The 17797-nt window shown below is 35.6% G+C and overlaps 1 protein-coding gene across 15 annotated transcripts in view; it reads right to left on the reverse strand.

Annotated features, from left to right (window-relative positions):
• OSBPL8 (oxysterol binding protein like 8) overlaps positions 1-17797 on the reverse strand; it is a 197144-nt gene that overhangs the window by 67574 nt on the left and 111773 nt on the right. Inside the window, exon 1 of one of the 15 annotated variants that reach the window (XM_082351582.1) lies at positions 1296-4048. The exons of the other annotated variants lie outside the window; for them this stretch is intronic. Within the exon in view, the coding sequence (XP_082207708.1) occupies positions 1296-1440 (145 nt within the window). The 5' untranslated portion in view covers positions 1441-4048. Of the gene's footprint in view, positions 1-1295; positions 4049-17797 lie in introns of those variants that run through there. 15 annotated transcript variants of the gene reach the window in all.

The following is a 17797-nucleotide window of genomic DNA, read 5'->3' on the forward strand; positions in this document are numbered from 1 at the left end:
AGCAAATAAGTACAGTATTTAACAACATTAAAAAAATTTCTGTGTGTTGTATTTTCAGAGCCACTTCTGAACATAGACAAATAGTAAAATTTACACCAGTTTGAGGACATTAAGAAAGAAGCATGATAGTAATCATGCTACACTAAGAAGACTAAATATGGACTATGAATGTTGTTTAAAGCTTATGCTACTTAGGCAACAGTTCAGGACTATGGTTTCCAATTCTTTTCGGAAACCCTGTTAGAAAATAAAATGAAATCAGTGAATTTACAATAATTTACTTAATTGCCCAAGTAACACTTTCTATAAGTTGTTGCACTATCTCAAAAGAATGCATATACTGCCTAGTGGCATGAATATTCACAAAAAGCTAAGAATAAAGGTTAGTGTGAAAAATGAAAATATAATTCAAATTTCACAAAATGTGTGTCAGAAAAATATATAAACAATTAAAACAAGCACCAGTTTCAGTCAATACTTCTTTGCCATGAGTATTAAAAGAATATTTTCATTTTAAAAGAAAAATACAACCTTAAAAGAGTAGATGATTATGTAGCAGCTTAATATTTTGAAAACAAAACAGAGATTATTTATATTTTAAAATCTATAACCAAATATTTGCTACAATAAATCTTTTTCAAGCAATAAAAGATCAGCTTACATCTACATCTCATCGACCAACTGTTTAATGTCTGAATCATAGCTGTCAATGCCTACTTTCATTTAATAAATACTATCCTAAAAATAACATTTTTTAAGCAAAAACTTATCATACCCAAATACATCTAACAACACAGAGTAAGGCATTTCAAAAATTATATTTAGGCAGAAAACTTCACGTTAGTCAGGATTTAAGCCATTAAAGTTTAAACTAAACATCAATTTTCACATAGTTATTATTTTGCTTGAAATAGTCTAACAAGTATCAATATTAAACATATGGGTTTCATTTGCAATTGGTTTATCTATAGAATTTTATCTGAAGTCTAGAAAGGGCTTTATTTTTATCAAAGGGTTATAGTATTTATTTCAATAATTAAAGCAAAAATTTATGCTATCAGCACTCAAGATTCATACTTCACTGAATCATTAGTTTTCAAGTTCAAGCTTAAAGAGACTGTAAAAGAAAATATGGAAAAGCCAAGCCATATAGCAGCAGTTACTAAAATCTAACCTTTCACTACAGAATTGTTTTGTTTAAACAAAAGCAGTTTTAAGATGTTAAAACGTCTAGTTTATTTTAATAAAAAATCTATAAGAAATTAAGAAAAGAATGTAAGATTAAACAAACAAACCTGGCAACGAAGGAGAAAGTTCATTGTATCCTCCAAATGAAGCATTCCGGACCAGCTTTCGGCCATCAATTCGTGGAGGAAATAAAACAGGCGAAACCACAGTACAGGAAGAAAATCTACGTTGTTGTGAGCTCCCTTCCTTCATGGCTTAGAAAGTCTATTTAATGTATATGCTCACCCAGAAGCCTAATTAGACGAGTATGGCAATGACAGGCTTTTCTCTCACATCCAAATATAGCAAAACCCACCAGCACAAACAAAGGACACACACATTTAGCAGCAAAGGAGAAGGACCAGAGACTGTCAAATCAGCAATAAACAGATAGAGAAAGAGACTGACAGAAAAGGCACTAAGTCATGCTGCTGGGTTTTTTTAAAAAAATGAACTGATAAACAAGAAAGGTTATTCCACCGTTTCACCTTTTTATCAAACCAGTAATGCCCTGCGTTGAATTGCTGCTTTAGGAAAACAAAGCAAGATCAATACTTAGAGATTCAGGCTGAAGTAATAAGATCAGTTTCTCTTTTCCCAAAAAACGCAATCCTCTTCTCGTATCCATTACATTTTTATAGTATCCGCCACACTTCCCACCTCTTCCAATTCTTTCCTTTCCAGTTTTTGCTTACTTTAAAAATGGATATAAACATAACACTTTATCTTTCCTGAAGCTTCTAGATTTATATCTAATCTACTGCTTGCTTCAGCCATGATTAAGAATTCATAAGGAAAGATATTCTTTCACATTCAGTTCTGATGGATTCCAGCAGCTAAAGCAGAGAACAAACATTTAAGTTTTACCTCTAGTAGGGATATATGCATCATTAAGACAGTGTTAATGCAAACCAATCAACAGAAAAGATTAAAAGGACACCATTAATAATGCTGCATGCCCCAATATATGTTTCTTTGAAACAGCTGCTGTAGTTCCTCTTCATTACATTTAAACTTTTCAAAATATATAATCTACCAACAAGTATTTTCCACTTAAAACTCTCTTATTAAAAAAATGTAACTTTATTATCACAGTAACAAATGGAAATATCTTTCTTTTCTAGGTTAAAACTAAGTGACTAGTATGATCCCACATCATTAAATCTAACAGGAAAGATCCATAGCCAAAATGATACACTATGTCGTCTCTTTATTCCTAATCTTTAAAACTCCAGAGAATTCTTTCCTACTTATATTAAAATCCATTTACCTCAGCCACACCTTAACTAAAGTTAAAAAGCTCTAAGTCAATTACTTTCTCTATATACTCTAGACTGCTTTTTCCGATCACAGTTCTTTTGACCTGGAAATACACCTCCTTAGCTCAACAACAACAATTCAATTACAACTGATTTGGTTGTTCATTTTATAGACCTTAGTATAAGATCTCAGTTTCCTTCCTTACTATGCATACACTTCAAGGCTGGTTCTCCACTCATGTACAACAGCACCCCATATAATCTAAGACTGTTTCCCTTCACAAGAAAGGACACTTAAAGATAAACAAACTCAATATATACATAACATATTATTTCTTTGACAAAGGTATTTCAAAATCAATTAGTAGTAAAAACAGTTTATGGTTGATACCTACAACTATAACAGGTTTTGTGTGTTTGTTTTGGGGTTTTCTTTTTTCTGTTTTCTCCACGTCATGAAACATAGATTACCATTTAATATAGGCAAAAGAGAAATAATTATAATTAATTCATGCAATGGTACTTGGCTCTCAAGACATGAAGAATATAACATCACAAAAGGCAGTTATAGTATAATGGCTAAACAGGATTTGAAATTAAAACTGCCTGGGTTCAAATCCTAGTTCTATCCTAGCTGGATGCATTTGAGCAATTGACTTAATTTCTCTGGGTCTCTGTTTCCTCATCTATAAAATGCTAATAATATTACCTATATTACAGGATTGTTGTAAGGATCAAATTGGATAATATATATGTAAAATCAAGAAAGGTTCCAGGTTAAAAAAGATGCTGACCTAATGTATTCCCTCCTAAAACTTGACAAAAATTACAGGAAACGAGTATTTTTTAAAAAATATAAGCAGGTATGAGTATGTATCCCACAAGTATGTACACAGGAGAAGATACAACAACAACACAAGTTTGACGGTGGAGAGCATGAAATGAACTTGTAATCACTGTCCTGCAGATTCAGGAAAGCTCAACCACAAACCAGCAGTGGTAAAAACTGAGAACTAATCTTACTTATGGCAAAGAATCCTTGTGCATATAATTTACAGCACCAAGATCAGGAATCAGACAAGTTACTGACATCAACAATACTGAAATCAAGACAAAAATACAGGCAAGGACTTCAAACTTAGAAGGAAATGACTTCCAATTTAGAATTCCATACCCAGTCAAATTATCAATTACATATTAGGGTAAAATGAAGATATTTTTAGATATACAAGGTCTTAAAAATTTACTTTCCATGAATGTTTTTAAAGAATTTACTAGAGTAGCCATTCTCACCTGGGGTTCTACTGTAGAATTAGGCCTAATGCACTAAAACATCCACTCTTCAGAATGAATTAACTTTCTTCTCCCATGCATCTATAATGGCTCTAATCATGTACCATATACTTGGGAGAACTGAGAAAATATTCACCTATATTATTTTCCACAGGCCTTCCTTACTTCCCTCTAAGAAACTTCCTTGAGAAAGGCTATACAAAAATATATGCTCCAGGGCTTCCCTGGTGGCGCAGTGGTTAAGAATTCGCCTGCCAATGCAGGAGACACAGGTTCGAGCCCTGGTCCAGGAAGATCCCACATGCCGCGGAGCAACTAAGCCCAGGCGCCACAACTACTGAGCCTGCACTCTAGGGCCCGAGAGCCTCAACTACTGAAGCCCATGCTCCTAGAGCCCGTGCTCTGCAACAAGAGAAGCCACCGCAATGAGAAGTCCGCGCACCGCAATGAAGAGCAGCCCGTGCTCGCCGCAACTAGAGAAAGCCCGCGCAGCAACGAAGACCCAATGCAGCCAAAAATAAAATAAATAAATTAAAAAAATATATATGCTCTACCAAAAAGTGATGGCAAATTAAGAATGCATGGAATACAGGAAACAGGATACTGAACTTAAAAATCTGTCATCACCAAACGTCTCCTACTATCTCTTTTTGACCCAAAAGACAAATTCTGTGGGTGAGCTTTGCCCAAATTCTTTTTTGACCTTGGCTTGTCTTGACAGTATGCTGATGAAGCTTTTTCTCTTTCTCTCATCCCTTGATGTCTGGATACACTGAGGCTACTTCAAATACGTTGAACTGTTTTTTCTTAAAGACTTTATTTTTAGAGCAGTTTTAGATTCAAAGCAACATTAAGAGGAAGGCACAGATATTTCCCATATACCCCCTGCCTCCACACATGCATGGCCTCTCCCATTATCAATTTCCCGCACCAGAGTAGAACATTTGTTACAACTGATGAATCTGTATTAACACATCATAATCACCCAAAGTCCACAGCATACTTTAGGGCAGCAGTACCCAACCTTTTTGGCAACAGGGACCGGTTTTGTGGAAGACAATTTTTCCACAGACCGGGGCGGGGGGCGGGGGGGATGGTTCAGGCGGTAATGCGAGCGATGGTTCAGGCGGTAACACAAGCGATGGGGAGCAGCAGATGAAGCTTCGCTTGCTCGCCCGCTGCTCACCTCCTGCTGTGCGGCCCGGTTCCTAACAGTGAAAATGGAGTATTTTCATTGCCCTAAAAATCTTCTGTGCTTCAACTATTCATTCCTCCCTCCTCTCTTAACTCCTGGAAACCACTAATCTTTACGGTGTCCATAATTTTGCCTCTACCATAATGTCAGGTAACTGGTATCATACAGTCTGAAGCCTTTTCAGGTCGGCTTCCTTCACTTAGCAATATGCATTTTAAGTTCCTCTATGGCTTGATATCTCATTTCCTTTTTGTTTTTGTTAATTTTTTTATTAATTTTTTGGCTGTGTCAGGTCTTAGTTGTGCACGCAGGATCTTTCATTGTAGCGTGTGGGCTCTTTGCTGTGGTGCGTGCAGGCTTCTCTCTAGTTGTGGCACGCGGGCTCCAGAGTGCACGGGCTCAGCAGTCGTGGCACTTGGGCTCTCCAGTTGTGGCACGTGGGCTCCAGAGCACGTGGGCTCTCTACTTGTGGCGCGCAGGCTCAGTAGTTGCATCGTGAGAGCCCAGTTGCCCCGCGGCATATGGGATCTTAGTACCCCCACCAGGGATCAAACCCACGTCCCCTGCATTGGAAGGTGGATTCTTAACCACTGGACCACCAGGGAAGTCCCGATATCTCATTTCTTTTTAGCTCTAAACAATACTCCACTGTCTGGATGTATCACAGTTTATTTATCCTTTCACCTACAGAAGGACAAAACTTGGTTGCTTCCAAGTTTTGGCAATTATAAAATAAAGTTGTTATAAACATCTTTGTGTAGGTCTTGTGAGGACATAAGTTCTCAACCCCTGTGGATAAATATCAAGCAGTGTGACTGCTTGACCATATGGTAAGAATATGATTTAGTTTTGTAAGAAACCTCCAAACTATCCTCTGAAATGATTGTACCATTGTGCAGTCCCACCAACAATGAATGAGAGTTCCTGCTGTTCCACATCCTTGCCAGCATTTCATGATGTCAATGTTCCAGATTTTGGCCATCCTAATAGGTGTGCAGTGGTTATCTTGTTGTTTTAATTTGCATTTCCCTGATGACATATGACATGGAACATCTTTTCATATGCTTACTTGCTATCTGTATATCTTCTTTGGTGATGTGTCTGTTAAGGTCTTTGGCCCATTTTTTAATCGAGTTGTTTGTTTTCTTATTGTTGAGTTTTAAGAACTCTTTGTATATCATTGGATAAGTCCTTTCTAGGTGTGCCTTTTGAAAATATTTTCTCCCAGTCTTTGGCTTGTGAGCTCATTCTCTTGTTACTTTCTTTCACAAAGCAAAGGTTTTTAATTTAAATGTTCTATTTTCTACCTATTCTTGGTAGGACATGGTGAACTAAAAGGCAGAAAATACCTTTCATGACCATATTACTGTCAGGTATCTAGTACCTAAACGGCAAGCTATGATGAACCCTATGTATCCCAGGGCTCACTTGCACAGTGCTTTCCAAAGAAGAGATTCCTGTTAAACTCTCAAAGAAATCAAAGCCAAACTATAACCCAGAGACTCTGTTAAGCTTATCTTTTCCTGGGAATCGTTATGACTGACAAGGGCCTAATTTCCAAAACATACAAACAGCTCATACAACTCAATAACAACAACAACAAAAACCCAATCAAAAAATAGGTAGAAGAGCAAAGAAGACATACAAATGGCCAATAGGCACATGAAAAGATGCTCAACATTACTAATTATTAAAGAAATGCAAATCAAAACTACAATGAGGTATCACCTCACACTGGCCAGAATGGCCATCATTAAAAAGTCTACAAATAACAAATGCTGGAGAGGGTGTGGAGAAAAGGGAACCCTCCTACACTGTTGCTGAGAATGTAAATTGGTGCAGCCACTATGGAGAACAGTATGGAGGTTCCTTAAAAAACTAAAAAGAGAGTTGCCATATGATCCAGCAATCCCACTTGTAGGCATATATCCAGAGAAAACACTAATTTGAAAAGATACACACACCCCTATGTTCATAGCAGCACTATTTACAACAGCCAAGACATGGAAGCAAGCTAAATGTCCATCGACAGACGAATGGATAAAGAAGATGTGGTATATATACACAATGGAACACTACTTAGCCATAAAAAAGAATGAAATAATGCCATTTGCAGCAACATGGATGGACCTAGAGATTATCATACTAAGTAAGTTAGACAAAGAAAGACAAAATTCATATGATATCACTTATAGAAATATGACACAAATGAACTTATTTACAAAAACAGAAATAGACTTACAGACATAGAAAACAAACTTATGGTTACCGAATGGGAAAGGGGGTGGGAAAGGGGTAAATTAGGAGTTTGGGATTAGCAGATACAAACCAATATATATGTGTATATATATATATGTATATATATATATATGTGTATATATATGTGTATATATATATATGTATATGTATATATGTATATATATATGTGTGTATATATATATATATATGTGTGTATATATATATATAGCTGAATCACTTTGCTGTAGTATACAAAAACTAACACAGCATTGCAAATCAACTATACTTCAATAAAAAATCTTTAGGACTTCCCGGGTGGCACAGTGGTTAAGAATCCGCCTGCCAATGCAGGGGACATGGGTTTGATCCCTGGTCCGGGAAGATCCCACATGCCGCAGAGCAATTAAGCCCGTGAGCCACAACTACTGGGCCCACGCGCCACAACTGTCGAAGCCCACACGCCAAAACTACTGAGGCTGCAAGCTGCAACTACTGAAGCCCGCAAACCCAGAGCCCATGCTCCTCAACAAGAGAAGCCACCAAAATGAGAAGCCCGCGCACTGCAGCAAAGAGTAGCCCCCACTCGCCACAACTAGAGAGAAAGCCACGCAGCAACGAAGGACCCAAATGCAGCCAAAAAAAAAAAAATTAATTAAAAAAAAATTTTTTTAAAGACTTGCAGCATAATCACATTTACTGTGTCTTGCTGGCTAGTTTCAACTACTGTAAAACTTATAGCAAAGCTGAACATTCTTCAAACATATCTGGGTTAACATTTGAATTTATCATCTCTCTCATTTTACACTACATTATCTATGTATGAAAACAAAAAAAATTACAAAAAAAGAATGTTGTAAGATCATCAAAATAGCTTTGAAAGTCATGTGAAACACTTATATTAGAAATAGATTTTGACCTATGGATAAACTTACTTGTTTTGAAAATGCTTCTCAAAATTCAAGTTACCACTCATTGGTAAGTTGAAAATCAATTTAGTGATTCACAAATAGCATTTAAAAAAATGAAACAGAAAAAGCCAAGATAGGAAATATTAGAGTACATCATACTCTGATATTAAAAGGCAAGTTGTTTCATCAATCATTTGTTTAAGACTTTTTATATTAACTACACACACATACGTTATGTTTTGGGTAGTGACATAAAATGTATTTCTTACATGGATCATTGTCAAAATAGGAAAACACTGACATAAATGATATTATTCCTTTTGAAATTCCCTAACACTAAAAAGAACTAATACCTCCTTGCCACTAGAGACCAACTACATATATTATCTTTGGTCTAGGGACTCTTTCCATATTAAAATGGCAGACGTTTGAGCAGAGGAAAAAACCACAAAAGGTCATAATAAGAAGATCTTTATATGTTCCTGCTATATGTCCAAAGAAAATGCCCAGCTTCAACTTCTTTCTATAGAGCCAAAAGATTAGGACTGGAGAAGGCATCTCACTGTAATAATAGAACTCCAATGAGTTCCCTGGAAAAATTCCAGACCATCTTTATTTAAAAAACAGATGAAGCAAACAGCTGATATTCTGAAATAATCTAATTTGGTAGTTGGAAAATCCATCCAAACTCTATAAAGTTCCATATGCACACTCATGACAAAATATATTGATTTAAATTATGATGAAAGTATTATAAGAGCTATATACTTTATCTTGAATCCCAAGATAATAAACTTAGGCTTTAAGAGATTTTAAAATCCTTAAAGCAGCAAGAAGAGTTGGAAAAAGATCAAAATACTGAAAACAAAAATCAACCAATAAGAATTTAAGGAAGTATTATGTCCAAACATGAAGAGAACCACTGCCTTAAAAAATGAACTAAATATCTGAAGGTGGCACTATACAAATTCAGCAGTAAGTTTCCTTATAGAGCATGAAATTTTAAAAATAATATAGTTATTTACTACTATTTAAGCAGCACAGGCTTAGCAAAAAGGTCTATTAATAACCTTTCAAAGAACATACAAATTAAGATGGTTGATAATGACCTTTGCTTTAAAATATAAAACATAACAATAAAGTTCTCAGTCAATTTCCATCCTCCAATATGACAATTAATTTCTTAGCTGTAATTAGTAAAATTTCATTGATGATTATATGGCTTGAAAATTATACAAAGCAATCTTATTATCCCACATTACCTCAGAAAATAACTGTAGCTTCTCAGCATTAAATACGTTCTCAACTTAACAGCACATGCAAATGCACATACAAAATTAAAAGGATGGCTTAATGTAATTTTAGACTGGATAGCATTCTTGTCTATATATCCATATTCACAGCAATAAGTGTAAGACAGTACTTTCCTTTGGATGAAAAGTTCTCTGTAATTATATTTGTATATTAGATAATCATTCATTCATTCAATAAAAATTTAATAAGCACCTACTTTGTGTTAGGAATTATGTTAAGCACAAGAGAGTTATGAACATAACAGTCCCTAATTTCTGCTCTTACTGAGCTTTCAACATATGTGAGTACATGTTCATTAAAAGTTGATTGAAACTCGGAGAGTCTATTTCCACAAAGTAAATGTTAAATGAAGTGCTTAGGTTTCTTTCTAAGACTGTTCACAAGAATCTAACTGAAAATGTACTAAGAGTACCTATGAATGTAACCATCATAATATTACCTAATAATTATATAGTAATAAGCTTTCAAAAGTGTTTTCACATATGTTCTCAATAGATTCAAAGAACAACAATATGACATACAAAAGGAGGAGTATCCTGGTTTTACAGGTAATCAAGCTCTGAGGCACATAGGCTCAAAGTCACACAGTAAATGAGCAATAGAGCCAATATTAGAATCCAGCTGTGGGAGTAGTGTTTACTTTCCCCCGTCTCCTCTTTCTGCTTTCCCCAAGCCTGCCAACACAGATGCCAGCATCTAACCATTTTGTGGTAAGGCGAGACTCAAAGATGGGGGATAAAAAACATGATCCCAGACTACAATAGGGTCTGTGGTGGGAAGGGGTAAAATGAGAAAAATCTTAATGATAGTGAAGAAGAAAGGGGAGCCTATAGGACAGAGACCACTCAACTAGATCATCTTTCACATATAGGGACAGTTTGTAAATCAGGGATTCAATTAAAAACTTAAAAAAAATCTGTTTCAAAAATTCTTCCACTAGAAAGCTGTGCAAGTATCATGTTAGAAAAAAGCTACTACACTCTTTCCTTCCATACAAGTGAGTTCTCAAAACGTAACAGACAAAGAAAATCCCACTCCCCACTGTACCCATTTAAATATGTTAGTGTTCCACAAGTAACTAGTCTTCCAGCCCTTCTCTCCAAGCATGGGAACCAAGTTGTAAGACAATATTGCTTGCTTTAGGATGGCAGGAATGGATACTGATCTCTCCATTCCCCTCTTAGCTGATGTTCAAATATTGGTGCCAATGCTCACATCTTTTTACTTACCCACCAGAGACTCTATCCAACTCTATGCAAGCTTTGGAGTTGGATATAAATTAAATAGGCTGGCACACTCCAGAAATTTCCTAATGATGAGCCTAACAAGGTCCTGAAGAAGCTATTTTGATTCCACAGTTGTAACCACATATCTAACTAACTTTATGGTCCATTACTCCATCCCAAATACAAGGATTTCCTTATCTTTTTACCCTATACCCACAATCTCCTCACATAGGCAAATGATATAAACCTATGGTTCACAGAATGTGAATTTGGGAACCAGTAAAATCTCCCCCCAAAACTGTAGCACTGCTATCAGGGTTCTCATCTTGATAAGACATAATATTTTTTTAAACCTATAATTCACAGTCTTCATCAATTCACAAAGGGATATTAAATATCATACAGCAGGAAGACTATAATCTCATAATAAAGGACGGTCCTTTACACTGAAGGGATCTCACTTAGTGAAAAATCATAATAGTGTATTTATTTTTCTCATCTACTTACAGAACTAGGAAAGCACCACATGCACCAGCACTAGCCCACAGACTATACCATTAAAAAAAGAGAGATGCATTTATTCTAAGGACGTATACACAAGAGTGAATATAACATGTGTACATTTTAAACATTATTAATAAAAATGAAAACATAGGTAATGACCACCAACTTGAGAAAGAGAGCATTTCAAGTGCCTTTGATGGCTCCCATGTATGCTTGATTGTACACACCTCCCTTCTAATCAGAGTTAACCATTAACCCAAATTCTATTTTATTCCTTCTGTTGTTCTATCATGTATCTATCCCTACACAATGCGTTGATTCTCTTTTTTGGCCGCGTGGCGCGGCTTGCGGGATATTATTTCCCCAACCAGGGATCGAACGCATGCTTCCTGCAGTGGAAGCGTGCAGTCTTAACCACTGGACTGCTAGGGAAGTCCCTTGATTCATTTTTTTTTCTTTTTCTTTCTTTCTTTTCTTTCTCTCTCTCTCTCTCGCTCTTTTTTTTTTTTTTTTTTTGGCTACACCATGCGGCATGCAGAATCTGAGTTCCCCAACCAGAACCCGTGCCCCCTACAGTGGGACCACTTACCTGCCAGGGAGGTCCCATGCATTCACTCATTTTACTTATTTTTAAACTTTACATAAATGTCATCATACTGCATGAACTTTAATTTGTTTTGTATATGCTTCCACACTGATGCCTGTAGCTTTAAATCATTCATTTCATTGTTGCATAGTATTCTACTGTATGAATATAACTATGATATTTATTCATTCTACTGATGATAGACATTTGGGTTTTCCCCATTTCTTTTTTTTCTATTACAGACAATTTGCTGGTACACATTTGTGAGAGTTTCACTAGGTCTAGGATACACTAAGGAGTATGCTCATCTTCAACTTTACTATGTAATATGCCAAACTGTTTTCCAAAATCACCAACATATGCATTCACTACTAGTAAATGAGAGTTCCTGTTGTTTCACATCCCCATTGACACCTGTACTTGTTGGACTTTAAATCTAGTGGGTATAAAATGGAAATCCACTGTAGTAGTAATTCACTTTTGCCAGTTTCCTAATGTTAAACTTACTTTCACACTTACTGGCCTTTTGTGTTACCTCTTCTGTAACTAGCTATTCATGTCTTTTGTATATTTTTCTAGTGGGTTTTGGTCTTTTGGGTTGATACATCGGAGTATTTTATTTTTCCTAGATATTAATTCATCGTCAGTTGTATGCATAGCAATTTGTTTCTTCACTATTTTTGTGGTATCTTTAGATAAACAGATATTCTTAACCTCAACAAGGTAGAATGGGTCAATCTTCAGTTTGAGAGGTGTGTGTGTGTGTGTGTGTGTGTGTGTGTCTTGTTAAACCCTTCTTTACCTCAAGGATATCAAAATATTTTTCTATGTTTTGTAAAGTTTAATAGCTTTATCTTTCACATTTAATCTGGGATTGATTTTGAATATAGTGGAAGAGATCTATTTTCATTTTTTCTCATACAGATAACTAATTTCCCCAAAACAGTTTGAGTAATATGTCATAAACTGAGTTTCCATACATGCTTGAGTCTGTTTCTAAGTCTCTATTGTGTTTCATTCATCTCATTGTCTCTATCAGCATGAATACCACCTATCTTATTTACTAGAGCATTATGTTAAGTACTAAGTAAGCCCTGACCCTTGTCTGGCTCTGCCTCTTCAGGAATGTCTTGACTCTTCTTTGCCCTTTGCTCTCTCTAGAGAGTTACAGATTACCTTATCAAGTACCATGAAAAAAATTCTGTTGAGATATGAATTCAAAACACATTGAACACACAAAATCAATCTGAGAAGTGACATGCTAATAACACTGAATTTTCCTATCAGAAACATGGTATGTCTCTCCATTTATTGAGAATACATACTCTTAGTATTATACTTTTCTACTTAAAGGTATTTCACACCTCTTGTTAGATTTATTGCTATGTACCTTATTTTCTGTTATTTTAAGTGGTTATTTTTTAAATTGGCTCCCTTCTCTCAGTAACTCTTACTAATTCCCTTACTCTACCGACAGGTCAGTCACACTCTAAAAATAAATTTTTAAAACACCATGTCCAGCATTCTGATGTTCTTACTAGGAAGGTTTTCTCTGAACATTTAGTTTGCCATGTTACTGGAAGTGAAAGTTCAGCTACATGTCTTCATGTTTTCTTATGTTTCCCTACTTCTTGTCCCTAAACTTCGCAATCACAAATTAAACTCCTGAAGGCAGAGGCTACGAATATCATTTTTTGTTTGTTCTTGCTCTCTAGTACAGAACTAGGTACCAAGCAGGCTAAATAAAGGCTGGCTTGATAGAGGAGACCCTTGGAAAATCCTGTACTCCCCAGGTGGTATTTGTCCTTCTGTTACAAACATACTTCCTCCACCTGGAAAAAGATGAGTTTGCTAAACTTTCAGTGTTTCATCCTTAAATAAAATTTAATATATGTTCAAAGTTACCACAAAGAAATGGAAACAGAAAAATTTCTATGAAATTACTGTTTATCTTCTCTCAGAAATTATACAAATATTACTTGGTAAATTAAATTGATATTATCTTGCTATATATTCATTAAAAATACAGAAAGCTTGCCTCCACATGCCTCAAATATGGAAAGGAAAATTGTAGCAGCTAACTCTACAAATGAAACTCTTTTACCATTCTTGCTAAGAGGGAGATCTCAACCTCTCAGACTGTGAAAACAATTGGGGGGGGGGGGAAATCCCACCAGAAAAGAGCTGAGAAACTAGTGCAGGTATTCTGTGACAATCCTTCACTGTTATCTTAATAAATAAATAAATTGGGGGGGGAAGGAATATATGAATGTATATGCTTATGGGGAGAAAAGCATCCTTTAGCGTTCTTAATGTTCAACTTACTGCTTTGTTAAAGAAGCAATTAGTAAGGACTGGCAAGGATAAGACAGACTCTCTCACCTTTGTAAAGATGCTTAAAACAAAGCTGAATTATTCATTCTCACTTTTCAATAAATGATTTCAAAGTATTTCAGTTTCCCCTGTAGGAACAGCCGAAGAACACAGATATTGCAACATTTCACAAGAGAGATTTAGAAAAATATTTTATTCTTATTTTCTTAACTTGCCAAATATTATATTCTCTTTCATTACTTAATAGGTACTTTCATAGCTCTATGAAGCAACTCCCCAAACACAAGGAATTTCAAAACAGAAAACAACCGTGTCTTAAGAAATAACTTCAGAAATCTAACTTATTGAGGGCTCAGAAACTTAGAAGAAAATCAACATAACCTCTAATTTATACTATTTCTAAAGAAAACAATCTACCAAAGCACAACATCTAGGGGAAAAAAGATAGTGGGGGTGGGGAATAAATTCAAGTTTTCTTTTAGGTAAAACAATTTTCATGAAATATAACACATGTATTCAAGAACACACTTGTTAGTGTGTGTATGGTCTCATATATGTTCAGAATTGACCCTAGAAATGTCTTGCCAAGGAAGGAGGAATTGCTTCGGTTCAGGGAGGAAACTGACTTCTAGGTCTCCTTTGGTCTGTGAGCCACTCTACTGAAGGTACTCAGCATTAGTCACCTGAGATTTTGTTAACAATGTCTAAAATTGTCACCCTGGGGAATCTGGTACGACATCTTCACAACACTACACTCTCTGTTAAAGAAAATCCCCCTTTAAAGTTTTCTATTAAGTTAGAAATATTAGATATAGACCCATCACTCCACGTTTAATGCTGCCAGAGCATTCAAGGTGAAGGGACTTCACAGGTTTAACAGAATTTACTAAAGGATAAGAGAAACACAATACTAAGTGTAGACATTTTAATTCAAGCCTAGATAAACCAAACATGGCCTAAATTAACTTTGATAAAACTGACTGAACAGGTAAAACTTTTAGTTTTCAAAGTTTTTAAATTTTAAACACAAAAGTTAGTTTGAAATGGATTCATATAAGTTTTGGCACAGCAACATTTTACATTCTTTCACAAAGCACTACAATTGAAAGATGGTTTTTTAAAAATAGAACTGTGAAAATAGCTTTTTATGACCAGAGAAAGAAAGGGTAGATACAAGATAAAATTCAGTAACTCATCAAGCTTTGATAATAATCTCAAACGTGATCCAGGGGGAACAGAGCATCTGTCTGTGAGATGAGCTATAATTTAGTCTCTAGGCTGCCTTAGCATTGTCCTTATTCAAAAGTACAGGGAAAAGGGAGACAACAAGCCTAATTAATCTACAAGTCTTTTTTTCTTGATAAACAACTGAAATACATTACATTCAAACAAGTCAGCCTAAAACAAATACCATCCTACTTAAGAGATTGTTATCATACTTAAGTTAAAACTACTTTGAAGTAAACTGGTACTTAGTCTTCAAACAGGGAAAAAAATCTGGAAAATACAATTTTTGGAATAATCCAAATAATTCATCATCATAATCTAAACAGATAACAAATGAAAGATTATCTTGACGTGTGTGGGTGGGCTTTACTGAGGAGAGCCAGAGTCTCCCTAGTTCCTCCAAAAAAAGAGAAAAAAAATCCTAAAATGATGTAAGGAAACCACAGTGCAAAAAAATAAACTTAAGTTGTTTTTAAGGGAAAGTGACCCACATTAAATTGGTATGAATCAATATGTATAAAGGAGACTCAGCCAGAAAACAGGAACAGTAAGAATCTCTGCCATTCTAAAGCACTCGCAAAACATAAATTTCTATCACCATACCATGTATAAAACAGAAAAAGAAAATAGCTGATCTGTAATTCACTCCAGTATAGTTGAATAGTTGAAGACTATGGGCTTTGACAGTCCTGAATTTGAAACCTGCCTCTGACACTTACTAGTTTTGTGAATTGGAACAAATTTCTTAACATCCCTAATCCTCAACTGCCTCACTTGTAAAGCAGACATAGTAACTGTGCCTATATCTTGTGGGGTTGTTTCAAAAGTTAAATATAATTCGGCATATAAACCTTTTAGTATAATAGCCAAACTCAGAAAGTGCTCAATAAATGGTAGCTATTAGTATGAGTCCAGCAAATGTCAGCAAAACGAATGTCATTTTAAATGAATGAATGAGTGAATGAATGAATGAATCAATCAATCTGTCTGTCTGCCTGGTCATCCACTCTCTCTCGTTAGCAAACACAGGAACAATATGACACATGAGGTTCATGTCAGAGAAGGGGCTACCAGCACATGAAGATCACCTCCAAAATTGCATTTATTCATTAAAAAATGAGCCTATAAGCTTCACAGTGGCAGGAACCAGCACATAACAGGTACTCAATAAAGATATTTATTCACATATTCACTTATTATAAACATAAAAGTACCTACTATGTTGCGGGTACTATGCAAGGCATGGGGGAATATATACTTATAATATATAAATATATATATATATATATATATATATGACAAACAGACATTTATTTACGCTCAACAACTCTCTTCCTTTTACACTAACCCGCAATTATTTTATCAGTTCAGTATTTGTCTGTAAGAGAGCCCTTGCCCCTACAGCCACTTAACACAATGCTTCCAAGCCGTCTACTGATCCTGGCATTGCCTCCTACAGATCCTACCCCTCCACCAAAGCAGTCCACCAAGCTCATCCACCAAACTCCACTCCCTTGCCAGCATCCCACACTCACTCTGCCACCATTCTTTTGTTGCATACACCAAGCAAAGCCTAACGTTACAGAAGAAAATCCCATACTAGGTCAGATTGATACCAACCTAAACGCTACTTGGCAATCCCACTATCATGGTTCCTCCACTTTCTAGCTGTATTCCTAGTCCAGTCGATCCCTTAATCTTCACAATGGATCCCATCCCTGATGCCTTCTCTGAGAACCTGCCCTATTAATTCTCCTTTCTACTATAGTATTTCTCTCTACTGACTTTCCCCTGTCAATGTCTGAACATGCTCAAATATCTCATCTTAAAACAAATCTCCTTTTTGTCCCATGTTCTTTTTCTATCTACCCTACACATTCCTCCCCTTCAAAGGCACAATTCCTAAGAGTTTGCTATCTTAACTGTCCTCAATTTCTTATCTTTCTTATTCCTCATCCTATTGCCATCTAGCTTCATCACTGTTTCCAAAACTGATTTCACAAAAGTTATCAAAGATATCTTGTCAATGGATAATTTTTCAGTTGTCTTAATTGGCTTTACTTTTGAGTTATATATAAAACTGTAGGTCACTCCCCTTCCTTCATAAAACCCTGTTTCATTCTCCTGGGATATAACATTCCTTTACAAATCTTCTTTGCCAATCCCTTCTCCAACAGATCTTTAAATGCTGACACTTCTTAGGACTGTGTTCCAACTCCTTTATTTTCTCAAACTACAATTCTTTCCAAACTTTTCACAGCTCACAATGAGAACTATATTTTACATCAAGTGTGTGTGTGTACACATATGAGTATCAGATAACAATTTCACAGATCAGATTACGTAAGCTCTGATCTTTTGATCCTATTCTATTTCATTAAAAAAAAAAACCAAAACTGTACTGTCTGAGAATCACTAAACTGATCTACACAATTGTTTTAACTCTGTCGTCAATTACTATATTTAAGCTGATGACTTCCAAATCT

The sequence above is a fragment of the Balaenoptera borealis genome, assembly GCF_965194805.1.
Source record: "Balaenoptera borealis genome assembly, chromosome: 13".
Taxonomy (NCBI): Eukaryota; Metazoa; Chordata; class Mammalia; order Artiodactyla; family Balaenopteridae; genus Balaenoptera; species Balaenoptera borealis.